This window comes from Amphiura filiformis, chromosome 14, assembly GCF_039555335.1.
Source record: "Amphiura filiformis chromosome 14, Afil_fr2py, whole genome shotgun sequence".
NCBI lineage: Eukaryota > Metazoa > Echinodermata > Ophiuroidea > Amphilepidida > Amphiuridae > Amphiura > Amphiura filiformis.
In genome coordinates, this window is record NC_092641.1 from 45,115,137 (window position 1) to 45,142,929 (window position 27,793).

At 36.0% G+C, this 27,793-nt stretch overlaps 1 protein-coding gene across 2 annotated transcripts; it reads left to right on the forward strand.

The window, feature by feature from the left end:
- Positions 1 to 27,793, forward strand: LOC140170173 (lysosome-associated membrane glycoprotein 1-like). 2 transcript variants are annotated; one of them, XM_072193497.1, is made up of 8 exons: positions 1 to 157; positions 13,851 to 13,978; positions 19,333 to 19,546; positions 20,412 to 20,588; positions 21,157 to 21,398; positions 23,058 to 23,271; positions 23,807 to 23,980; positions 24,729 to 27,793. In XM_072193497.1, the coding sequence occupies exons 1-8, from the start codon at positions 121 to 123 to the stop codon at positions 24,875 to 24,877; spliced, it is 1,335 nt and encodes a 444-aa protein (XP_072049598.1). In that variant the 5' UTR covers positions 1 to 120; the 3' UTR covers positions 24,878 to 27,793. The 2 variants fall into 2 exon arrangements, with proteins under 2 accessions (XP_072049598.1, XP_072049599.1); XM_072193498.1 differs by having other exon boundaries at positions 5 to 157; positions 13,854 to 13,978.

Below are 27,793 nucleotides of genomic sequence, written 5' to 3' on the forward strand. Positions count from 1 at the left end.
GAAGTCGGAGCAGTATCATTAGATTGCACAGTGGAGGTCATTGCAGAAATTTTCGGGTTTTAAAAGAATTGGCATTATTTACTTGTTGAATTTGCAGTGTATATCCAAAACCGTATCACAATGAAGTATATGGCACTCGCATTTTTTGCTGCAATTGGTAAGTCAGGTCGTAAATCACAGGACATTTTTTCATGCATGATCGAAGCGACAACATGAACATGCATTGGCACAATACGGGTTCCTTGGCGTGTCATGCATGTAGCTGGTCCGATGGTCCATATTATATAAATAAATATTTAAGTTGAAGACCTTCAGGTTAAATAAGAAATTAAATAAAAAAGAAATGAATGCAAACCACTAACAATAACATGACTATAAACTCAGAGCTAGCTCGAGAGTACTAGTCTAGCTAATACAGGTTTACATTTTTATTTAGTAATTTGCTCTTAAATTATCTTGCTGTATTTCAGCTACATGTAGAGCGCCATGTAGCGCTTCTGGTTTTTTTTTAGAACAATACTGTTACGTAAGAAAAAGAAGAAACTCACCCCAGAGCCCGCCCTACTCATTATTTCATTGTACTTAAATTGCAATTGCCTCCACACATTACATAATGTCAATGATAATCAACACAAAGCTTTTGTGAGGACTAGTGTCTAGTGAGTGGATAAGAAATTTACAGCGGTGGATAAGAAATTGACAGCGGAGAGGATACGAACGACATGCCGATTTTTAGTTGTCAATCATGAATTGCCGCAACGTTTTTAGTATTTTACTGCATGGCATTCCGCAAACACCATGACAATTAATTATGCCGTATTTTTCCAAAGATCATCTCATATGAAGTAACTGCTGAATGCGATCTGTACTTTTGTAACATTCCGATCGCTTTCGGCTTTTGGTCATGCCTATTATCGGCAAATTTGCTTGAAAACATGTGAGTTCATGTTGTGTAAACATAAATGGACACAAAAAAACAGTGTAATTTAGATGTTTAAGGTGGGCATTTTATAGGCTTTTTATAGCCTCCATCAGAGCCCGAGAAGACAGGTGAATACAGGTGAATACAGGTGAAAATGAAATTACGATGCAATAGGCCTACAATGTAATTTGAATGCGCAGCAGATCTATAGAAATAACGTGGCCCGTTTTATGTAGAATTAGACCATGTCTGGCTAGAGCCTACAATCATAACAATGTGTTCATGCACTTGAGACAACTTGACTTGAGTCATTCCATGCCAACTCACTCACCCAAATTTCTGAAAAGTTGGCAGGTGACCCCTTCAGAATTTGATGTTACATGTACATACTTCATCAAAGTATTCCATTTTGGTCATAATGAATGCACCGAAAACGGCAGCTTGATAGTCCATGTCATTTTTGCGCTACAATGGCTACGGCCTCTCGAAATTTTGCCGGGACCCCCCTCTTTTGCTGTGGCATGTCACGCCGCTGAAAAGATGCATGTTTATGTCTTCATAACTTTGTAACAAAAGGGAGTATTAAAGCAAAAATGTGTGATTTTCATTTATAAAGGTGGTACTACACCCCTGGACAATTTTGTGCCTATTTTTGCATTTTTCTCAAAAAATATTGCGCATATATGTATAGGGGCAAGGTCTACAACTACTGCACTGAAAATTCAGCACCTCAAGGCAATTTACCAAACAAACGGGTACAATCATGATAGTTAAGGTTACACAAAGAGACGTATAAAAAACGTATAAAAGACGTATAAAGTTGTTCTCTAAAACAGAGTTTTCTCAGTAATCAAATATCGCAGCGAGTGAAATGTTGGTGCATTGGATGTAGCTTAACATTTTTGTGTAGTGTTATATGGTCATTTTCACAGTAAAGGGTGTAACTTTTGATTTTTAGAGTCAAAATTTCAAACCACTTATATATGTTTCTGTTTACTGAAATCATGCATAGAAGCAACTTAAATTCCAGTAAAATAATGTTTCAAGGCTTAAACCTTTTGATTTCTAATAAAAAAATTGACATTTCCATAACATTTTGGTTAAAATCTAAGAAAAAATGTATTTTACATAACATCAGAAAACTATGACAAGAAAGCTGTAATACATGTGAAATCCCATTCCAAAGTAAGTCAACAGATATAAGTTAAATTTTATACCATGTTTTGCTATGTTTGTAATTGCAGTTTTGAAAATTTTTAACATCAAGTGTCATTTACAATGGAAATTTCCAAACCTGAAACATATTTTTAAGTTTTAATTGGGTTCCTAAAATAATTTGAATGTCTAACTTCATGTACAAATACTACTTGATGAAAGGAACCTCCCAGCCAAGTTTCACAGAAATTGGAGTTATTTTTTAGAATTGGCAATTCAAGCGATTTGTGTTTCGGAGGCTTCAGTTAACAACACAGGTGATCATAAAAGTAAAATATTTGGCTAACTACTACAAGTTGACATAAAAAATAGGTAAAAATATCACAATTACCCATTTTCATGCTTTGCTTCTAAGTATTGAATTTCAGTTGTGACAAAAATTAAATTATCACAGCAAGTCATTTTTTTTGTTTCGGAGGCTTCATGTTAACAATGGCTAAACACTGCAAAAGTGTTTTTTTTGAAAACAACACTGTTGGGATCATCTAAGCTGTTATTTTCTTGTGTGTATTGAATCAATGATTCTATGCGGCAGATATTGTAGATTTATAGCATGTTAACTTTTTTCACCCATTTGTTAAGTATGGTGTTTTTTCATGTGAAGCCTCGAAACAGGCTTTTTGGGTATCAGTATATTTTTCAAACATTAACCATAATATCAAATTTTTTTTTAATTTATGACATTCTGCACATATCAAGTAACGATTACAATGCAGATATCAGTATGAAACACCAATTTAGATATGCATAGATGATAATTAATCTTATTGTTGTTTCGGAGGCTTCATTTGTTTCGGAGGCTTCAATTGTTAACGGAAAGTTTGTATTGGGTCCCATTTTCAAACGGTGATATATATCTCCACGCTTTAAAAACAAGTCACTTGAGGATCTACTTTGCTACATTTTGATAAATAGATTGGATGAGCTCTTTTATTTCTATTTGCCCAATCTTGCTGAACAGTTTGTTTCGAGGCTTCAAAAAGTTAACGGAAAAACGGCTCTTTGAAGTCAAGATTTTATAAAAATTTTAAAAGCTTGCAAATCGACTAATTTTTGTTACCCATTTTAAGTTAAGATAACAACTGTTATGAATCAAGAAGAAGTGAAGAAATAACCAAGAATTATGAACCAAAGCTACACCCACAAAGTTTGTTAACATTTGTTAACGGAAAATGAAGCCTCCGAAACGACAAATATCGAAGTCCGGTTCTCAAAAATACAGGGCTGTTCACAATTAAATCTAATGTGGCAGTGTTTACTGAACATATGACTGTACTTTCAGGATAAGAAAAAATATCCATGAACTAACTGAAGAAAACACAGGGTTTTACAAAAATGTTACTGTTGTTTATAGTTTTTCAACATGACAATATTAAGTACAATTAAGCCTGCTAAAACTGAACGCAGTAACTCCCAAAGCTGATTATGCTACCCAAGATAGCTGCTAACTAAATGACTTATGTGGCCAAAAATCATGGAATTCTGTGGCTTTATTAGAATACTACGGATTAAAATGTTAAAAATCCAAAGTTACACCCTTTACCGTGAAAATGACCATATACAAATTATTAGAATAAATTAGAAAATCCTTCGTTTAAAGCATTTTTACCCACCATGTTCACAAGATCAAAAACACGTTCCATGAGGTTTTTTTCAAATGTGCGCTCCGTATAAATCCACACCGAGCGATTGTTTTCTTCTTTTTCCTATTGTATTACAAATCGATCAAAGAAATAATGTTGCCATGGGGAAGAACCAAATACAGTACCGATTAAATTTTAAAAGCCCGTTTTGGGGAAAATTTTGGAGAATTTGCTTGAGAAAAAGCTGGTTTGTGAAATTATCGATATCTTGATTACGAGACGTTAATTTAGACATCTGAATACGACACGGTTTCAGATTTGAAGCATGTTTGACTGCCAAAAAGGGCAAAATATAAAGTTTCAAAATATATTGTTTTAAATATGTTTTCTAGACTGAAATTTTGTGCAGAATTCATTTCTGAAGTCAGAAATGCACAATCTGTCATTGGGCAATTCCACGGTAACTCGTGCTACACTTTATGGTGTCCTTTTACATACTTTGTGCTCCAACTTTTTAAACTCATTTGATTGGAATCTGTATTTTTTGTATTCTAATACCCAACATTCGAGGCTAGATCCTCATAGTATTGCTAAATGAATATATCAACTTTTGTACGTATGGGACAGCTGCGAAAAACGGTAACTCGTGCTACGAGCAGAGGACATGCTAAAAAATCACTCATTTTTATTTTGATCGTGTCCTAAAACAAAAAACATTAAAGCCTAATTATTATATGATAAGTAACTGCTATGCTAAGGTTTATCTTGGTATAACTTAAAAAGTTTTATCAATCATAGTTTTACTTTGACTGGCAAAAACATGGTAACTCGTACTACGGTAACTCGTGCTACAGTTTGTCCGCCATATACAAATGGTTAATGTTCTTTTAAATGTCAAAGTTTCTTGATAAAAATTCCTCAATGACTGGTATATGATCAAATAACCCAATCTATGTACATATAACCAAAGTATACTTTGATATAACCATGATAACCCCCAAAATAACCCAATTTATGTACAAATAACACCAATACAGTGCATGTATCAGCATACAATGTACCACACACATTACATCCCAGCATTTATACTTTTAAGTACAAACAGGAATACAGGATGGAGCAAGGGATTAAAATCCCTTGCTCCATCCTGTTTGGATATTGCATACATTGTAGGGCTTAAATTTCAACAGTTAAATTGAAGTCAACAATTGATATATTGATAGGTTATTTCACCCTAAATTAGTTCACAAAACTTGTAATGTTCGTGGTTCTTTACAATGATCGGCTCTGTAAGTTTCTTTAAAATTTAAAAATTGCTTTCTGAGGTACCGGTATAGAATGTTTGGTCATCTTTTGGTTGAGATCATTTCCTGTGATTTCCTGCTTGGTGCATTACTGAATACAGTTTGCACAATTTCAATCACTTCACCTGGAAAATGAGACCCATCATACTCAGCAACATGAACAAATTTTGTATCAGTCATACAAATCTCAGTATCAACTTGAAATGTCAGTGTGGCTGTTAGCTAGTCTCAGGATTTCCAGTATATATATTTCTTGGGCTAGATTGGGGGGGGGGGAACTAAAATGTTGGTTGCATCATTTTGACCAGGTATTAGTAATGGGATATAGAGCATTTCTTTTAGAGAGACTGTACAAGTTTTAAGTCTTCGAGCTTAAAAAAAGGGACTTTATTTTGGTAAAAATTTGGGGTTTTTTGCACTATTTTGGCGCATGATCAGGGTGGAACTGGCTCCTTGAACCTGTTCTCTATCTTTGCCTTCCATATTTTTACTTTCATTTTTCTGTCAGAAGGGCACTTTTATCTTTAATTTTGGGCCCCCACACATGTGTGTTTGCCTGGTTGTTGAACTTTGTTTGTTTCTTTGTTCGGCTGCTCGGGCGGAAGCAAATTGATTAATCCACTGTGCAGCTTCAACACAATAATCGATCAACTACATACTTGGTATAGGCCTACTATGCCAGATAGATAGATAGGTATGGTGATAGGATATGGTGGCTTGATGTGCTGTATAGTTTTGTGTTATGTTATTTGCATATTTATGAATATCAATGAGCTTATTTGCATATTTTGCCTACATTTTCATTAATCCACTCTGCAGCTTAAATGCATAAAATAACCAATCAACTTTAAACTTGGTTTGGTGATTGGATATTGTGACCTGATGTTTGTCACATGTTATTTGCATATATTTATGAATATTAATGAGCTTATTTGCATATTGCATATCATTTGTATTTACAAAACATTGTTATTTACACACTTTTGAGTGAGTGCCACCTTAATTACGAACCGCGTAATTCTAGTTTGCCGGGGGAAGTCTGCCCCACCTGCCCCCCCCCCCCCCGGCTACACTACTGCTAGAAAGTTGTTACCATGGTTACATAAATGCATATTCATGCAGTTGGGAGATACCTCTATTGCTGCCAAGTGGTATTTTGCATTACCTTTGCTGGTACAGGGGGAAAGTGGGCTATGGTAACTCGTGCTACATCGGTAACTCGTGCTACTGGTAACTCGTGCTACAGTTTTTAAGGGGTCATTATTATGTGGTGGATAGTGTTTTGTATTTCAATTTCTTATTTTTATTCAAGGTACTACTAGTAGAAGGAAAATAATAAGTGGCATCAATTAAATTGCCAACATTTTGTAAATATATTAAAAATGCATCTCTCGGTAACTCGTGCTACACCATATTTAGTGTTATGAAAACACAATGAAAGGAAAAAACTAGCGGGGGTTATTTAAAATGTGATGGATATTTCTTGAAGACCATATTTCATAGATATAAAATGTATCAAATTAAAAAGAAAAGTGCCCCTGTTTAATAAAATAGGCCCACTTAGAAAATATCTAAGTTGAACAGGATTTTTCCACTAAAAATACACTCTCCAAAGAATTTTTTTTTTTTTAAACAAAATGTTAGAAAAATGCAGAAAAAAGTTTAGAACTTGAACATTACATCTGTTTGGAATAATATGAAAGTTAAAAGAAATACATAGAGGCAATTTTATTTTTTTGAGTCATGTCCACTTTTGCTTGGAATTGCCCCATTGTTTTCCTGATATGAGCATTACAGTAGAGGCATATGCTTTTGACGGAAATAAAAATATGAGATCCATAAGTGACAACATCATCACAACATATTTGAACTCTATTGGCACACTTATAAAGGCTCTGCAAGGCTCACATCATGTTGTAGTGCAAGTCTGACATCTGATTGGTGCACACACACTGAATATAGTTCACATGATTGCGCAATATTACAGGTACTAACTGTTCCCGATTTTGCTCAAAAATGGGGTGGCGAGTCAATTTGATAAAAAATTAGAACTCAAAAATATGCATTTTAGCACAAGTTTGATACTATATCCCTGTAGTACTGTATCATGGGAATAACTGATTAGTTTTTCTGAAGTCAGAAATGCAAAATCTGTCATTGTTTTCCTGATATGAGCATTACAGTAGAGGCATCTGCTTTTGACGGAAATAAAGATATGAGATCCATAAGTGACAACATCATCACAACATATTTGAACTCTATTGGCACACTTATAAAGGCTCTGCAAGGCTCACATCATGTTGTAGTGCAAGTCTGACATCTGATTGGTGCACACACATTGAATATAGGTCACATGATTGTGCAATATTACAGGTACTAATTGTTCCGATTTTGCTCAAAAATGGGGTGGCGAGTCAATTTGAGAAAAAAATTAGAACTCAAAAAATATGCATTTTAGCACAAGTTTGGTACTATATCCCTGTAGTACTGTGTCATGGGAATAACTGATTAGTTTTTTAAACATGTCGTCCTCATATTTTTTTTGTTGTGATTTTTCGAAATGCCAAATTTTACGTAATTTACAGATGTCACAAATTGATAAAAAAATTAGAAAAGAAAATTGAGAAGGAATGGAAAGATATTAATGTTATACCCAAGTAGGAACTTATACTGTGCATAACTGACTAGTTTTTCAAGCCTATAGCTCTTGTAGTTTTCTTGTAATCCCGATTTTTATAAATGGCGGGAATTTTTACACACATCAAAATTTTAACGGGTAGGGGAAACATTTTTACATTTTGCAAGTCTTTTCCTTAGTTAAAATGAACAAAGTTAGGCATCAAATGCAAGCCCATTCAATACTGCATAGACTGGTAGGTCAACCATCACTGTAGCACCTTCCTATCACGAGTTATGATTTTTCAAATCAATTTTTTTTCCGATACGGCTTATTTTGGCATGTCAATTGTCACGAGGCATGTCATATTTGAATGATTGTGGCGCGCAAATGATTAAGTCAATCACAAAACAAATACCTGAATCCATCAAATAGTACCCTCAGCTGATATGTTAACATTTTTAAGGGCCATATCTATGTATATTGTAGACTCTATGAGTATACAAAGTTGGCATGTGAAAATTTTGTCACCCAAAAAGTGCGTTTTTCGGGCAAAATCGGCCACAAATCAACATTTTGTAGCAAAACGATGTACGATGCACGCGTTTTGACAAAAAAATCATGTTCTACAAACAATTTTACCCTAGAAAAGACACCTTAGACATTAAACATAGCTATTTTCACTCTGGGGTGAATTTTTACACACTTTGGCAGTGAAACCTGCTTCAAATCTGAGACCATGTCATACCTACATTATTTCTCAACATTCTGCCAATTGCTATTCCATTTGATTTTCACTCCAAATTGAAGCTAGTTTTGCAAAAAACGAGGTTTTCCTCCATCGGTTCGTTCAAAATTTCAGCGCCGACATGCGTGTTTATTCTAAGAGCCATAATGCGGACGCGATTGTAATCATGTAAATTATTGCATCCAATTATAGTTATCATCCGCTTTGAGAACAGGCAATCGTGTAAGCTGATCGATGGCCGAGTGGATAGAGCGTTGGACTGGTAATCTAGTATGAACTATTTTTGTGGGTTCGAATCTCCGTGTGGCTGAATTTTCTTTTTTTTTCTCTTTTCTCATTTTTACTTCCTTTCTTTCCTCTTTTCTTTCTCCCTTTCTTTTTTCATTTCTTTCTTTCTTTCTTTCTTTTTCGTTCATTTTCTTTCTCTCTCTTTCTTTCTCTTTTTCACTATTTCTTTATTTTTTCTTGCTCCTTTCTTTTTAGTTTTATTTGATTGATTCGCTGAGTGCAATGAATCGTGATTGATTGTTTTTCACTTTATATAATTCAGAAATTTGTAGGCCTGCTAAGTCTGTCTTGTTGATTTTCATCCCAAATTCGATTTACAAATAATTGTAATCAGGGGAATAGCAGCATTGATTTCATCAAAGATATCAAGGCTATAAATTCAAAATCAACACATTTTTTAGCTTGACGAAGTGCCCCCAATTAATTTTAAAATTTATAAAATCCTTGTGAAAATTGCCGAAAACGGCTTGTGGCACCCCCCCGCATCCGAGCTCCGGCACGAAAGCTAAGCCAAGTTTCATAGCCTTTTCATGTCTTGACCGTGGATCGATATTCTATTGTAAGTAGGCCTCACGTCCCGCACGCTTGTTCATTTTCTGCATGGCTGTTTCTGTTATGAACTTACGCCCTCTGAAATCAAGCGCATGAAAAACTCTCGGCTAACCTTAAAGGAAATCTATACCATAAACTAATCAATGGCTATTCTGTCGGTCGGACATCCGGGCTATCTCTAGTCTCGGGCCCAAACTGCATGTGGCTCACGGTTTGTTGTGAACAACAGAAACCGGCTGTGAAGGAGGCTACATAGCGATGTTGCTGGAGTGGCATTCAATTTCTGAAAAAACGACACTCGACCATGGAATTTAATTTTAAGTTTGTCAGTATATAAACGGTAAATCAAGTAAGTTTCTTTCACTCTGAAGACTTAGAAACGATTGTTTGATTCCACTGACTATTTGCGATCGAAATTTACATAACACCAATGACAGTAATCATCAACAAAAATCGAATTAGGGACTTGTTTTCACTCGAACATCATCAACCGGAAGTGACGTGACACAGACCGACAGAATATAGTTGCAGTAATAATAAAAACAACAAACAGTAAAAGTCCCAAGCTTATATACGTCCAAATTACGGAGAAATTCTTAATTCCTTACAACAATCAGCGATCAGTTTGTAATCCATGGTGGCGGCCATATTGATACCCGATGTATTTTATTACGCTGTAACAGTACGGTACCCCGATTTTGAAACCAGCAAAATCCGTGCCCCAGCCTCGTCCCTAGTGAACTTTGGTGACACGAAGCGAATATACTACTAAAGTTCAGATTCAACATTCGTTCAAAAGAAAACGCGACAATTTTTACCCATAAAACTACAGAAGAACATAAAAAATGTATTTTAAGTAATATTTATGATCAACAATGTGTTTTGAGAACGAAAAGTAAAAACAGCACTAAAAACCAAAATTCGCTGTGGGGTCGCGAATGCCATAGCAACACACGCTCACCGCGGGTCTGTGTGAAAGGTTACACTACCGCTTGTGGCAGAAAGGATTCGCAAGCAGCTATCATGGGGGCTTCCATGAATCGCAGAAACGAAGGATTAAAAGTGTTTTTTCTTTGTTAGGCCGTGTAAAATTAATATTTTGGTTCTCGTCCCCTCCCTCCTCAATTTCTGGGATTTTTTAGATTTTTCAATTTTTTTAGACTTTGGAATGATTTATGAAATCTTCATACATATAAATAAGTTTATTAGAGAACAAGCATCACTTCCAAGTCTTTTTGTGGTACTCTAGGGGGTTTATTCCTCAGAATCTCACATTTGAAAAAAAAAAAAAAAAGGGCCTCATCGCTTCTCGAGCACTGTTGGAGAAGACCGAAAACTACTGACAATGCTAATTTTACATTGAAAAAAAAAAAAAAAAAAAAAAAACACCTCCTCCCTCATCAATTCATGAAAATCCTCTGGACGAGAACCAAAACATTAATTTTATACGGCCTTAGGAATATTCCGAAATTCATATAGACCGTCTGGTATGTTTAATTTAGGGGTATGGCCATGTGTTTTGAACTCGCCACCCTTAGCGTTACATCACAAATATTATGAATTTTTACACCAATCAAGTTTCAAATTAGAATATCTCCACAACTATCAACCCTAAACTAGCAAAAGTATACATTTTTGGAAAGCTGAAGGCAAAAGCAATTTAAATATACACATTTCAACTCATTGTACAGGGTGACCTTGAAGTTATACAGGGTGGAATAAAAAATCCAAATAAAAAATGGGTCACTTAATGCATTGCTTATTACTAACTTGCAGTTATAAACTGAAAGTAATCAACATTGATTTGGTTAGAGGTTAGGGGGAGCCTACTGACTTTGGAAGAAAAAAAATCACAGCTGTCTGGTAATCTCGGAATACAGGGTGTCCAAAAATATGTTCAAATTTTTTTACAATTCAACATATTTTGAACTGAAACATTTTACCCCTAACCCATACAAGAAAAGTAAGTCCATATTTAGATTCCTCATCAAATTTCCTCTCAGAAAATGTAAACTTTGACTATGATAGGATAAGTAATTAAAAATTTAGGGCAACTTTTAGATTTTGAAGACATCCGCATTGCTTACTACAGTGTTTAATATGAAAACAGGTAGTTTTGCACATAAAAGTTTGCATTTCATAGACTAAACCAATCATAAAGAGTTCAAAATGATTAAAAACAATTAGCAGAATAAATAATCTTTCAAAAGAGCTCTTAACCATGTCTGTAGCCCATATGGATGCAAAGATATGATCAGTTGATTCAACGCACACACACAAAATCTTTATTTCCCATAGACTTTGCACATACCGCCACCGCCTCATCCGCCACCGCCTCATCCCCCACCTCGGTCATTCTGAACTCAAACAACTCCAACTCCACTATCTTAGTTGATAAACAATTCTCTTTTGGAGGTCTGTTAGGGCACACATTTAGCTACAACATGACACCAAACACACTTCAATACCTTTTGTTTAAGCAGAGATATAACAATTTGAACGAGTCTCGATTTGGAAAAGCGTAACAACACCACCATTTTTGGGTGGCGAGTTCAAAACACGTGGCCGTATATAACTATATTAGCCATTGATTAGTTTATGGTAGGCCTACAGATTTCCTTTAAGGGGGTACTACACCCCTGGCCAATTTTGTGCCTATTTTTGCATTTTTCTCAAAAATTATAGCACATTGGTGACAAGTAAGATATGTTTATTATTGGGGCAAGGACTACAACTACTGCACTGAAAATTCAGCAACTCAAGGCAAGTAGTTATTGATTTATTGATCAAATATTGGTTTTCCCTCATTTTTGACTGTTACTCCACAACTGTTGTCTGTGCAGAAATAAAATTTCCAGTGCAGTAGTTGTAGTCCTTGCCCCTATAATATACATATCTTAATTGTCACCAATGTGCTGTAATTTTTAAGGAAAATGCAAAAATAGGCACAAATTTGGGCAGGGGTGTAGTACCCCCTTAATATTGCAACATTTATATAGGTCAAAGTTATAAAAGAAAGAATAAGAAACATAAACAAATGAATTGTAACAATATTCAATATTAATGGCAGCGCCCTGATGGCGTTGGCGAGTAATACACGGGGTGTCCACACCTTTTTGTATTGCGCTGGTATAGGAGTTGCAAGGGCCTGGTATTACTGGGACATCATTGCACTAGACAATTTCAGTGCCCGGGAATTTGGATATCGCATAGACTTTAAGAGACTGCTGTTTTTATTCATTTTGATGGCCAATATGAGTTAGTTTAAAATAAAATCACATGATTTGTGGTGTCAAATGAAAGAGAACAAAGGAAAGAATACAATAAGAATTTACTTTCCCCACTGGAGGGTCACACTCCTCATAAGACCTGGGTCAATTATATTTTGGGTCCTTTTCATATCTTGAATTTATGCCAAGAAAGTATGACCCCCGAGTGGTATCAAATGAAAGAGAAAGAAGCAAAGAATGTATTCAAATTATTTTCCCCACCTGGGGTGACACTCCTCATAAGACCCAGTTTTGGGTCCTTTTCCATCTCAAAATCCCAAGAAGATATATGATGTCCACCCTGAGAGGTGTCAAATGAAAGAGAAAAAAAGTAAAGAATAGAATAAAAGTAATTTTCCTACCGGGTGACACTCCACGTTAGACCTGGGTTAGTATTCATATTGTGGGTCCTTTTCTTATTATCAAATGTCAAGAAGATATGACCCCCGAGTGGGGTCATATGAAAAAGATAAAAAATACAGAATATATAATATAATTTCCCCACCGGGGGTGCTACTCCTCATAAGACTGACTATACTTTTATTCCAATTTTGGGTCTCTATCTCAAAATGCCAAGTAGGTGTGACCCCCACACATCGTCATCATCCCTATATCTTCGTGTCAAAAATTGCTGTGATAGTATAGCGAATCCTCTCGTTTTTCAACAGCTACGCATCGCGATTTTGTTCGAGATAGGCCGAGCGACTCAGGCTAAGCATACCATGACTATCATATGAGATACCACAGCGTTTCTATATTCTACACATTATTACGATTTGTGCATGCTCTGGTACCCCATATGATGCTTCTATTACAAGAAAAAAATTGTTTTCAGGTAAAACCAGGGTTTTGTTTCCAGTACACTCACTTTCGAAAAGCAATACACTAATTAGCGGGCCTTGCAGCTTGCTGTGGATATCTTTTACTGCATTTTTAAAGTAAAAATTTTGAAATCCAAAGTAAAAATTGAGATATATTTAATTTTGAGAATGACAATTATACTTTATAGGTATAAAGGAATGCGTTTAGCCCATTCAGTTAAGTTCCAGGTGCAAGTCCTATAACACAATGCATATATGTAAACTTTCTTTATCTGTGTCAATAATAGAATATTGATTTCAACGGAGTATTGAGCTGTATGGAAAAAATATTTATAATACAGGGTGTTGACACTGTGCCCCGGGTGACAGTGGTATATGATACTACAATATAAAGCCAAAGCCACATGGTTCAGATATGGTGCGGTAATCACTCTAGTTCTAACATAAGGCAAAATGTTGTGATTGCCAGAGATTACTTTAAAACTGTTTGTTGGCAATGTTTTTGAGTGTTTCTATATATTTTCATTTCAGCAGTTGGTATGGTATCTTCTCAGGGCCAGACGCAGTGGCAGGTAGCGTTCACAAATGGCACCGTGTGTATTATTGCACAACTGGATGCTGATTTGTCTGTGATGTACACCAAAAACGACAGCTCAATGGTAATTACAATGATTTGTTTTGTCATGCATCAGGGACTGCCTTTTGAGGAGAGCAAGAGCAATCACTCTCTACTGACTCTCCTTAAATCTGATAAGAGAGTGATTTTAGCTCTCCTTAGTACTAATTGACTATTCTTTCCTTGCATTATATTGTAATTATGCTTTAAACAGCTCTCCTTGGAGGTTCCAGAAGAGCTATTCCTTGCATTATTGTAATTATGCTCTAAACAGCTCTCCTTGGAGGTTCCAGAAGAGCTATTTGAAGCTCTCCTGCAAATTCCAAAAGACAGTCCCTGACATATCGAATCGCATTCTGAATACGAAGAATGTCCTTCTGATAATTTTGATTTTTGAAATTGCAATGTAATACACATTTTATGGCAAATCATTAAAATTGATATTTTTGATATTTAACAGTACTTGAAGTAAACTTTATATATCTGATGATTTATACTTAACGTGTATGTAGGTGGGATGAAATGCGACGATCAATTGAAAATTTTGACCTTTAGATTGAAGATATGGATTTTTCCCCAAAACACCAAAAAAATTAGGTCTTTTTTGGGAAAAAAAATCCATATCTTCAATATGAAAGGTCAAAATTTTCAATTGACCGTCGGCTTTTCCTCCCAGTTACATACACTTTAAGAATATATCATTAGATTTATAAAATTTACTTCGAGGACTGTTATATATCAAGAATTTGAAAAATATCAATTTTTTATAATTTCTCATAAAATTTGTATTTCTCGTGATTTTCAAAAATGAAAATTATTTGATATCAGAAAGACATTATTCAGTATTCAGAATGCAATTCGACACGCCTGTGGTGCTCTCATGTCCCATAAAAAATACTGTCGAAACACTCTAAACGCTCATTTCAGATCCCTTAAAGCCATATTGTAACATTTCCCTAAAGAAATAGATCAGAATTCAATTTTTTTAAACAAAATGTATTTCTGTCATGTCCTCTTTAAATTTTGGCCCAAATAAAAGAGACAATTCAAAGAAAATCGCTATTTAATACCAGCGCATGTCACCAATGCAGGCCGCTCCTTCAAACGTGTGTTGGGTCAGTTCTTTTGATGGCACCAGCCCTCGAATTAAGGATCTGAAGGGGCACGGCAACTTTTTTTAGGGCAAGTTGCAGCAGGCAGCACAGCAGTTTTGTAATATTTCAAGAGGGCATCATGGCAACTGTTGAAAATTTAAGAAGGGCACCAAGGCAGTTTCTCAAAAGTGAAGAAAACACACACAAACATAGATCGATGATTTTATAATGAAGGGGCAGGGCTGGGGCACCGACGGCAACTTCATTATAGGGAACGGCAAGTGACTGCCTTGGGTAAAGGACATATTTTGAGGGCATTACGGCGGTGGTATGGGCACCCACGGCAAAATGCCATGGGTGCTGTGGGTTAATTTGAGGGCTGGATGGCACGCTATGTACATGTACGCACTGTGTTATGTACATGTTACGTACATGTTACGTACATGTTACGTGCATGTTCAACTAACATTGCATCATAGTATTGAATACATGTAAACCGTCTTGTTCAGACGTTTATTCAATATCTCGGATTTTGACAGTTCTACACAGCACCTAAAGTCTTGATATTTGCAGGTTTCCCTTTAAACCCCTAAGGAATGTATGTATTGTGTGATGTTCCCATGGTTACCAATGTTGAATACATTTCACAATGACATATCATGCGCTATGGGGCATTGTAGGCGCAAGAATGAAATAGCAATTTTCTATGTTTTGCCTCATTTCTTTGGCTCAAATTTAAAAGGGGACAATTTAATCAGTGAAAACTAACATTTAAACAGGAGTCAATTCTAAGTTGCATATCAAACACATGCAAATCACACATAAATATATATTACTAACCCCTCGTAATCTATAAAAAAAATGCTGAAACTGCTAGCAATGTCAATTTTGTGTGAAAACTCCATTTTTGTCAATTTAGCAAGAACAAACAAACTCAGCCTCTCCTCACTTTTCTAAAAATTTAGCTGAAATTTAAAAAATTTTTTTATGTGGCCTTAATATTTATTTCTTTATTTATTATTATTATTTTTTTGTAGTATTGTTTTATATTACCTAGCAATTAATAAATTGTTTCACAAGAATAGCAGAACGACACCAATAAAGTCATCAAGCCAATTTGTTTCTATAGCTACATGTTATTTTACCAATTACCAGTAGTGTGCATCATGCGTAAATCAGGTGAATGCCAGTGTATCAGCAAGTCAGTACAAAGTCCATGTCAAGCATTATTTCATATACGGTAGGCCTATTACTAAAGCATGATGTGGAAGTTGTGTGTCACCAGTTTATCCTTGAATTAAGATGCTACATTTATTATCACAATAATTGAATTGGTTTATTACAATTTACATGTAGGCCTGTGGGCATAGAATGAAAATTGTAAAATTATGCATAATTAATTATGAAGGTGTGTGTAAATTTTGCATATTTTTAAATTTTGATCATACCTAGTACAAGCTGTTTCTAATATAATTATGCATCTCATTTGTATCTATGGATGGACGGATAAATTATTGATATGTTAATGGGTATTAAACATACGAAATATATACTGTATTCATTTGGGGCATGGGCGCTTATTGGAACGAATACGGTACATGTTTGTTTGTTTTTCATACATGCTGTACAATGTACATGTATTGTAAATTTTTACAAATTTTGTAGATTTTTTTTGGGGGGGGGCTAGAAATGGTAGAAAATATATGTTTGTTTGTTTTTCATACATGCTGTACAATGTATTGTAAATTTTTACAAATTTTGTAGTTTTTTTGGGTTTGTTTTTGGAAGCAAGAAGGCCCTATCTGCAATACCTGCAAGATCATATTGTTTTAGATAGATAGTATGGGTACAATATTGAATTAAGAAATGGTAAAAAATATATGTTTGTTTGTTTTTCATACATGCTGTACAATGTACATGTGTGTAAATTTTTACAAATTTTGTAGTTTTTGGGTTTGTTTTTGGAAGCAAGAAGGCCCTATCTGCAGTAGCTGCCAGATCTTATTGTTTTAGATATGGGTACAATATTGAATTAAGAAATGGTCAAATGTCTATAGGGCAGCCATTGCAGGTATGACCAGCCATCTTGCCCTAAACCCTATTGAGAATCACTGGAAAGGAAAGGTGCTTTGTGTAAGATATAGGGCATAAAAGTGGATCAAGAAATACCTGTCATTGATCACAGACATACAATATCAGGCTACATGCATGAATTACTTTTTTTTCTGTTATTGATTTAGATTAGAAAAGGAAACTTGTTATCCAATGTTAAAAGTACTAGTTGAAGGGGGTACTACACCCCTGCCCAATTTTATGTATATTTTTGCATTTTTGCAAGGACTACAACTACTGTACTGAAAATTCGGCAACTCAAAGCAAGTAGTTAATGATTTATTGATCAAATATTGGTTTTCCCTCATTTTTGACTGTAACTCCATATAACTGTTGTCTGTGCTGGAACAAAATCTCCAGTGCAGTAGTTGTAGTCCTTGCCCCTATAATATACATCTTACTTGTCCCCAGTGTGCTATAATTTTTGAGAAAAATGCAAAAGTAGGCACAAAATTGGGCAGGGGTGTAGTACCCCCTTAAGCCATATTGTACATGTAACATTTGCTGGGGATGCCCTCAATATTTTTCAAAATTCTGTTTTTGTTTTTTACACGATTGTAATGTACTAACTAACATACAAGTACCCTGCAAAATAAAACTTTTACGGGCTGTAATTTGTCAAAATCTGAGATTTTAATACCGTCTGAACAAGAAAATTCATTATTATAATATTACGATGGAAGTATTAATCGAAGACATACGCGATGTTCATAACACAGTATGTACATGGCATGCGGGATGGTCATACACACATCAAAGGATCTTACAGTAGCACAAGCGACGGAGTGACACCCATTGGCGTCATCAGCGCTGATAGTAAATTCCAATTTTCTTTGCTTGACCTCATCAGTTGTATGGATCAAAATTAAAAGGCGACATCTGACAGTAAAAGCTAATATTTTAGGGAAAAGAAATTTTGCTAATACTTTTTTATGGATATGTTACAATGGCTTTTGTTACGAGTCGCTAAATGACTCAAGGCCAAAAACACCTTTTCCCAAATTCACTTCAGAATGCGCAGGCGTTAGCATGCCCCTTTAGATGTATGTCTAAGCCAACGCAAAGGTGTAGAGTAGAATCCCTCAAATGTCGCCAAATGAGGGACACGGTTGACTGACTCCAATGCAATTAAGTGGTCTTCTTGATACTGATATCAAACATCTGAAGTGGCTTAGGCATGGGTGCTCACTGCTCAATCTCGCCGATTAACTCTTCGGCGTACCCGGAACCTAAGCGGTAGACCCACGCCGATGCACATATGCTGAGTAATAAAATACTGTTGCGATATGCACTAACAAAATGTGTGTCTGCTCGATGAAAAGCCATGTTCAGTCACACGTTCATCGGCTTGATCGGCCCAACTCCTGCATTTCTCGCAACCGGCTTATAACACTTGACAACAATAGCCTTACAAATTAGTGTCCTTGAGTGTGTTGATTCTTTGCCGGGTTATATTGACTGATCCGCAAATTGCTCACGGTGAGTAAACTCCAAGTAGGTACTGTGATAAACATTAATATAAAGGTTTCGAGTAATGAATGACAAACCGCAGAACAAGAAGATGGCAAGATGTTGCGAACTCGATGCCCATAACTGCTCGCGATTTCGCAACCAGGGATATGGCTACACTATATTAATTGGCTTGCGGCTTGAAACTGCAAGCCGCAGGAGAGCCATCGAAATGCTCCGAGACGACGCAGAGTTAATCGGCGAGATTGAGCACCGGGGCCTAATGATCTTGGGCAACAGTCATGATTGGATTGAATGAGATGAGTACACAGAGAGAGTTTGCAGTCACCTGTATGACAATAAAGTCAGTAACCCCTAGTTTACAAGTTTGTGTTGAGGAAAAACAACATGCCAGTGTTAAATCGCAACCAGTTTAGAATCTATTTTAATATAAATGCAAATGTTATTGTCAATAAATCCTAAGGGATGAAATCAAAACTCGACCCGTCTGGTTGCTATTGTTCTAAACAATGGAATCCGGAGACAACCGGGCGGAACCGGTGGTCAACCGCCGGTCGAGTTTTGATTTCACCCCCTAATAAAGTCAATAAACCATAGTTTACAACAAGTTTGCGTTGAGGAAAGCCAACATCTTGTATTAAATCACAACTAGTGTAGAAAATGTTATAAATGCATGCGTTGTTAAAATTGCATTTTCCTTATCATTTACTTCTAAATACAGGGCAATGCTACAGTAAATTTACCAGAGACTGCCACAGTGGATACATCAAATAGCAAATGTGGAAGTACCACTGATCCAGCGGTTCTTGTGTTAGTATTCGGGCCAAATTACCTGCGCCATGAATTCACCCTGAAAGATAAGACATATTCAGTGAGCAGAGTGGAAGCAAGTTTTCTTCATGATGCCACACTATTTCCAGACAGCCAACAGGCAGGTAAGTCAAACAGAGAACAGGGCTTCCCAAATTTTGGTTGGTGAGCCTGTGAGGGGTGTTGTGTACTCAGTGCAAATTACCATATGGACATATCACAAACATGGGTAGCATTTTCAGCCTTTTGGTACTAGTATATAAATGATCCTTTTTTTCTAGACCAGTTTTGGTATATACATGTAGTGGATGAGTCCTTTTTTCATTTTTTTTTTCTTTTTTGAAAAAAAAGCCCAATTTTGTCTCAAATGTGGTCAAATTTATGAAATTTTTTCCGAAGTTGGGGACTTTTTTCAATTCGTGTTAAATTGGGCCAAAATTAATTTGTATTAAATTGGGCCAAAATTTTTGAATTTCGGCATACAATGTAATATCCATGGGTCCAAGTTTCTTAAAAAATTATATATATTGAATTTATTGATAGGTCGATTTGGTCCACTTTCAAATTCTCAGTGGCACACCCTACCAAAACTAAAACTTTTGTACCCCCTCCACCCTTGTCAACTTAAATCTATATAATTTGTGTCTATGTATTTATTTTTTGCTGAAGTGTTTTCTTGATATATGTGATGCGATCAAGCAAAATGAGTTGGAACTCGGGAATATAGATTTTGAGATATAGCCAAACAAAGGAAATATTTTCTTTTGTTTCCTGTTGTGTTAGAAACTCTTTAATTGCTCATATCTTTGGAGCTGGTTGTTCAATTTCAATGGGACTTTCTGCAAACTGCAGCTTTGTAAATGCTTTTTACTATCCTATAACTTAAGAAGCTGCAGATTTAATATATCCGAGTTCCGACTGATTTTGCTTGATCGCATCACATATTTATTTTCACTATTAAGCCATATATTATACATTTGTTTCCCCCAGGTATGAACGTTACATACACCGGTGTCCCATCTGATCCAGTTTTTCAGAGCACTTCAGACATGGCCTACAAGTGTAACAGTGGTGAATTCTCTCAGCTGAATGGGACCATATGGAATGTCACTTACAGTAATGTGAAGGTGCAGCCGTTTGGAGTCGTAAACGACACTTTCTCACAGGGTAAGTAGAAGGCGTGGCACATACTGACATGGGTTTAGTCCCACCTTCAAGTAAAGTCCCACCATCCCCCATTTTTTGGACTGGTCATGTGACACTTGAAGACAACTAGGGACTGTTCTGATGGCCCGGTCCCATGCGTAAGATAAGTTGTGTATCAGTCCCCCTTTCTTGTTAAGTGACGGCAACTCTACTCTCTCCCAGATGGCTTCCTTAATGCCTCTCCTGTACCACTGCTCCTCCTTGTTTTAATTATGCGTCGTCGGTGTCAATATTATGACCAGTGTCTTTGAGGTGGAGGTATATATACAGCAGAGTTCTGGGTCTTGTTTGAGCTGGGTTTGATTCTGGCTTTCAAGGCTTGTTTTTGATCGCCAACATGGGCAGCAGAAAAGTCAGCGTCACCACACACTAATCTGTACACCAAGTTTGAACATTTTTCTTTGGATGACTGTGAATATTCATTAGACCTAGGGATTGTTCATCCAGTATACAACCCAACATTTAAATGTGTTCTGGGTACATAACCTACAATTGAAACTATTTTTGTAAAAAAATTTCATTTTGACAGAGAACGAATGTGCAGCTGACCAAGCGACCACCACCGTGATGACAACCTCCATGAATGCCACCACTGGCATGACCACTGCCATGAATAGCACCACTGTGATGACCACCATCACTACCATGATGCCGACAACTGTGATGCCTCCAGCAGGGGACTGGACATTTGCTGATGCAAATGGTACTTGCCTCAACATGACCTTCAGCGCCAAATTCTCCATCAAGTATTGGATGACAACAAACAAGGAGGTAAAAAAATAGCCAATTGCTACATAGCCACAGGGGTTCAAATTCGCAATCAATTGCGGAAACCTGTTTAGGTTCTCGCAAACGGCTTTTGCGAGAACCTTTGGTTTGTGTGAACATTGTAGTACAGGGTGATATTCAAAACTTGTATTCATCAATTGCTATGGTACTTAATCCTGTTACATCATCACTTCTACAGCAAATACAACCAAACGAGACGCTTTCATTACTACGCTAGCGAGGTCACATCTATTATGGGATGGTTGAGTAAGGCAAAAAAAAAAAAGGTTTGTCTCAAAGCTGACGAGAAATTTAAAACAAATGCGAAATGCGATTTTTTTTTTTTTTTTTAACGCCGAAAATACTGAAAATAATAAAAAAATATAAAAAAAAAAAATATTGCCTACCTGGCCCTCTGTTGATCAGATTAGGTCAGTTTAGATTGTCATGTAATTTGTGAACAACTCACTGAACTGCCGGCCCGGCGTGAGTCGAAGAAAAAGTGACAAAAATTTGACCATGAATTATGTTTTATAGTCAAAATATTCCACTAATTCGATTAATATAATGATATTTGGCCTAAACTTGAACTCATTTGAAATGAGATGTCAGTTTTTATTGAGTTTTTACACTCATCCATGTGCTTGCAATGCTGCTGAATTCTGCACTTTGGCGAAGTCGGAACTGCATTTTATTGAATTCGGCGAACTTTTATGGCATAAAGCAACATTTTTATAGTAAGTGCACTGCTTGGAAACTTTCTTAAAAAGCGAGATAGTTGGTTTAGAATGACGGCGAGAAAATTTTGAGAAAAAAGTCGACTTTTTCTGGAAAAAACTATAAAAAAAATTTTTTTTTGAAATAAAAAAAATTTCCGCATTTGTTTTTTGTCAAATCGTGGGATTTTAAAAACGCACGCGCAAGCTTTGAGGAGAACTTTTTTTTTTTTTTGGCCTAATATAAACATTGAAAGAACATGCATGCATGGGCCATGGATTCCCGTTCATGATAATACAATAAATTGACAGCTAAAATGAAGAAAACTTTGCCTTTTTCCCAACATTTCACTATTATTTTTTTGGATAAATGAGATTTCCGTAGCAGAACATTAGGTAAAATATAACACAACATGCGATCTGAGACTTGGAAGCTTATGAGGACCAATTTTGGTTCGCCTTGTTGTAATCCAGGGAGAACCTTCAGGAGAACCGGTTCTCGGGTTCTCTTCTAACTTGCCAAATGCACAAAAAACAGAGAATTTACATCTCAAATATGCAATTTGCACCTTGAAAAGCGCAATTGCATTTTTTTTTTGCATGGCCTTAAGTAGTTTATGCATGAACCGATAATAAACTTGTTGGTTGAGCTGGTTTGTAGTCTTTGCCAAATGGCCAATATGACATCCAGGGCTAGTCCAATTTTGAGGTCTCTTTGCATAGTAAAATCATGAAGGACTCTAGATATATTTTTCAACTTGAAGAGTCTTCTCCATTACTGGAAAAAACATTTTTCTCTTTAATTTTTTTGTTCTGAATTGTGTGTGTGAGTGGGGAGGGAGGGTAACTGGGGGGGGCTGAAGCACAAGTTGCAGGACCCCCCCCTTAGCATTGCAGTTGCTACTGAATGATAATAATTCAACTTTGCCTATTGCTCTCTTTCCAGAATACTTCAGAAGTTAATCTTCCAAAAGAAGCTTCACCAACGTTATCTACCTGCAACAGCACCGATGCTAACTTCACCCTAACTTTCTTTGATGACTGGTCGCTATCCATGATCTTTCACCGTCCAGACAACCAGACTAAAAACTCTTACACAACTACAAATTACACACTCACCTATGTTATGGATGATCATTTCTTAAATCCTGTTCTTGCAGGTAAGAAATTGATAAATGGTTTACCTTACAGAGTCCTGAATTGCTCATTGATTTTTTATCCTGTGCATGAAATTGGCAAATTCATTACAAATATGCAATGTGATCACAATGTCTAGAGAGTAACTATCGATGTCCCTGTTGACTGTTTTGTTCCCCTCCCCCCTGCCTTTTAATCCAAATTACTTCTCTGATCAATCTTGTATATTGGTTTCTGTCTTTCTCGAGTAACTTAAAAGCTCCTCAAAATTGGTAACCTGGTTCTCGATTGAGATTTGGTTCAGTTATGGGAGATTTGTTTAGTTGACTCTCAGTAGTTACTCTCTAGACCATGTATACAATCCACTTATAAGAACTAAGCTACAGAGGGATGCGAAAATTGCCGTAAGCAGCGGCCAATCCCTCGGGATCCCAATGGTCATGCTGAAGAAGCTATCAGCCAAGACGGCAAAAGTCTAAAACTAGTGAGTATTTTTGGATTTGGCAATCAAAAAATCTAATCAAGTTTAATTTTTTTGCAATTGTTTTCTGTCAACAGGTCAAAAGATTATGGTTTTCAGTGAAAATACTGGTATAGAGGCTGACAACGGCAAATATTACAAGTGTGACTCAACCGTCAAAGTGAAAGCTGACAACGCCACCACTAACTTCTCTGAAATGGAGCTGCAACCATTTGCACAAGATGCCAAGAACAATGGAACGAGAGGCGGTAGTAAGTATTATAACAACCTATATTACACTATGGAACTATATGACACTGAAAATTGCACTAAAATTTGAACAGTGTTGCAAATAAGGGGGTTTATGAATATGTCAGTGACCGGAGTCAATTTTTATGACCCCCCTTTCTTGGCTTAAATATTTTTATGATCCCTCCTCCGTGTTCACACAAGTTATTCCTTGATGGAACTTAGGCATGTAGTGCGCAAACATTTTATTTAAGTGTAAAAAATTAAGAGTAAAAATATTTCAGTCACCAGACCTTAATAATTTTATAACCCCTCTATTTTTGGTGTAAAAGGATTATATGAACCCCTATTTTTGGTATAAAAATTATGACCCCCAGTATATATTGATGTATGCAATAAACCAACTGGAACAGTATAACAATTGAAATGACAGCCATGTTGGAGGACAGTTCTAGGATGACAGAACGACGGGTCTCTAGATTGATTCCGCAACCATTCATACCTATTATGTGTTTTATTGTATTATCAATGCATATTGGCCTGTGGCACCTTATGGAGGACAGAATTTTATTTAAATGAGGATGACTCTGTCATGAGTGATTTCGTATTGCGTGCACTCTATTCATGCCCCCCATTCAGAAGATGACAGCCCCTTAATACCTTTGCCATGCCATGGTGGTATCTTGCATGTGCAGCGAAGGGTATTCCACAGATTTAGGCTCTGTGTAGGAAGTGTTTATCATCGCATTTCTTCATTTTTCTTGTCCACAGGTTTTACCGAATGTCCTGCCGATAGCGAGATCAGCAATATAGTACCAATCGCAGTAGGCTGCGCACTAGCAGGCCTTGTTATCATCGTACTTATAGCATATCTGATTGGCCGTAGCCGTAGCAGCAGACAAGGATACCAATCAGTGTAATGGTATAGAGTAAGATTAATTGTGCCTTCATTGCATTGGCTACCACAAATGAGATAACAAGTCAAACAAGGGGATGTACACATTTTGTTTAAAACCACTAGTAATTTGGCCAACTATTAGTACAAACATTTGTGGATTTTATATAACCAGGGCTAAACTAGTGGTTGATGAAGGGGTTAGTCGTTGGATGAATGCCCTCTTGGAAACAAATTTGGATGAAATCTGGACTGGAATAATGAGTTATGTCAATTTATTTCAAACCTGATTTTTTGGCATATTTGTAAATGTTTATACATACCCCAACTTACACCTAATTGGATTCAGTCAAATTCATTGTGTTTTAGGACAACAGACTAGAGCAACCAAATAACCAAATTAAAATTTGACTGAAATCAAATATTAAGGTTTTAATACATCCCTAATGACATGTACGAATAATACAAATCTTATATGTTCAAATGTTTTGGACATATTTCTTGTCACCAGTGAGCTTGATTGTCATCTATATTTAAGGAACAAATAAAACCAAAACAAAACAAACAGAAAGTAAAAGTGCAACTGCCACTGTCATGTGACACAATATAGCCCTGGGCTATGGAACGGTTGCTTAATTTATTGTTTTGCCACTTGATGTATCATGTGATAGCCAGTACATGTATTAAATGAAACTTTGATTCACTCTGCTGAATCTTTTGAACCAAAGTTGAAACCAACAATGATAGTGTTGGTCTACATATATCTGTGTTATGTAGATATGTCCAGGGTTGCCAAAAATGTTCAGCCCAAATCTTCAAAATGGCACCCAATTTTTCTGTTGGAAAGTCACCCAATTTTGTTTCTTAACCATTGGTTTCTTTGGGACAGAAAATGTTCAGAAATTGCAGGAAAAAATGTTTAAAAGTCGCCCAATTGGGCTACCAAATTGCAGGTTTGGCAACCCTGGATGTATTGCGAGTGTCCATGACAGCACTTCCTCTAGTACTACTAGAGGACTTAGAGGTGATAAAATAATGTTATTTTGACTTGTAATCTCATTTGTATTTGGTTTTCATGTTATATGCCATTACGATTGAAGTGAGGTTCTATGCAATATGTAACAGCCAATTTCTATTAAATAAGCACATCCACAAATATGTTGGTTAAATTACGTACATTGTAGCACATAGGAAGTGTGTATGGAGCTGTGCTTTCTGGAAAATCTTATAATGTTGTAAATATCCGGGTTAAAGGTTACAAAGTTTACTTGCACAGGAAACAATGTGCCGCTTGGATGTTGTATGAAGATCACACTTTTATGACTTTATTCCGTATAGAAAAGAGATGTCATACAATTTAGCTCTCTGCAATCCCTTCAAACAATTTTTTTTAAATTGATCGTAATGGCATGTAATTTATTGTGTAACCATGTACCGGGAATGAGATGATGAGGAGGGGAGGCTAGCTAGGTTTTGTGTAATAGTATGGATGTGCCTCCATGAAAAAAATGTAATTAATGTTTGTCTTTAGATGGTGAATCTAAGATTTGACTGTAATAAGTAATGGAACAACACAAAAGTTTGATGGTGTCCTCTAAACGATTTGCTTTTGTTAGGAGGCTGACCCCCTCCCTGAAATGTTAATGTGAAATGCTGAAAATAACATTCCGAGGAGATCAACTTTTTTACAAATGTACTTTTGACCCCCTTCCCTAATATTAAAAGGACTTTTAGTTATAGGATGTCATTTAACTTTTGGTTTGTTCCGTTAGAGGGGTAGTGATGAGTAGAGGAGGCTATGAAAGGGGGTATGATGAAATATGGATGTGCCTCAGTGAGTTAAATAATGAAACAAAGGGATGTAAAAAATAAATTGATAATTTGGAGGGAAATTATTGCTTTTCAAAATAAAGAAATACAGAAAATGTGTTGCCGTATTTTGAGTACGTTCACAAACATATGCATGTGGCTGTATGGTGTCACAATTCTCCCAAGTCTTATTTCTTGCGAGCAATCTTTAAGTGAATTTGCATACTAGCAATCTGAATAATACTGGAACCAATTTGTTACAAGTGTAAAAGAATTTTACATGCATTTCTTGCAAGTTGGGTTAAATTATTGTGATTTCTTGGCTTTTGTAACAAGAAATTTGTCATAATGATGTATATTTGAGAAGTGTGTTATAATGTAAACTAAGTTTATACTTTGCTCAGTAAATACAAGAACATCATGGCAGTTAGAAATGCCTTGTACATGTAATCAAGGGAAAAACAGTCCCTCATATTTTGCTTTTAAAATGCAATACCTTGAGGGTTTAGGACAAGAAGGCCACCTCTGTAATAGCTGCCTATATGTAACCATCCATGACGTACCCAGTGTCTATTATTAAACAGTTGAAATCGCCATAAAACAGGCTTTTAAATGATATATCACTTGTCAATAACTGCTTGGGAAATAGGTGCTCAAAAATCAATTTTGCATTTTAAATCCCTTTTTTTGTTTGTTGATTTCTGTACCCTGAATTAACACTGGGTACGTAGTGACGGGTCACATATAGTTAGATTTGGCATGTTGAACACAAAAATGTGACATATATCAAAAGGCAGCTATCATAGATGCAATCTTCTTGTCCTGAACCATTTTCAGATGTTAAAACTGCAGCAAGTCTTGCATATATGTGTTCTCAACTTTACATACTTTTAAATCAATGTACTTTTGTATTTCTCCCTGTTATTGTTATTTTCATGTTCTTGATATTTTTGGCATATTTCTCTATTTCGTCATTTGCCATCACCTTTTTTTTCAAAATAACAAATTCTTGATTAGAATTCTGTTTGTTGCATCTATGCTGAGAAAAGTACATTAGATACAACATTCGTAAATTTACAAAATCATGTATAGCCATATCATGACGATGTATATGAGTCGGATACAAAAGTTG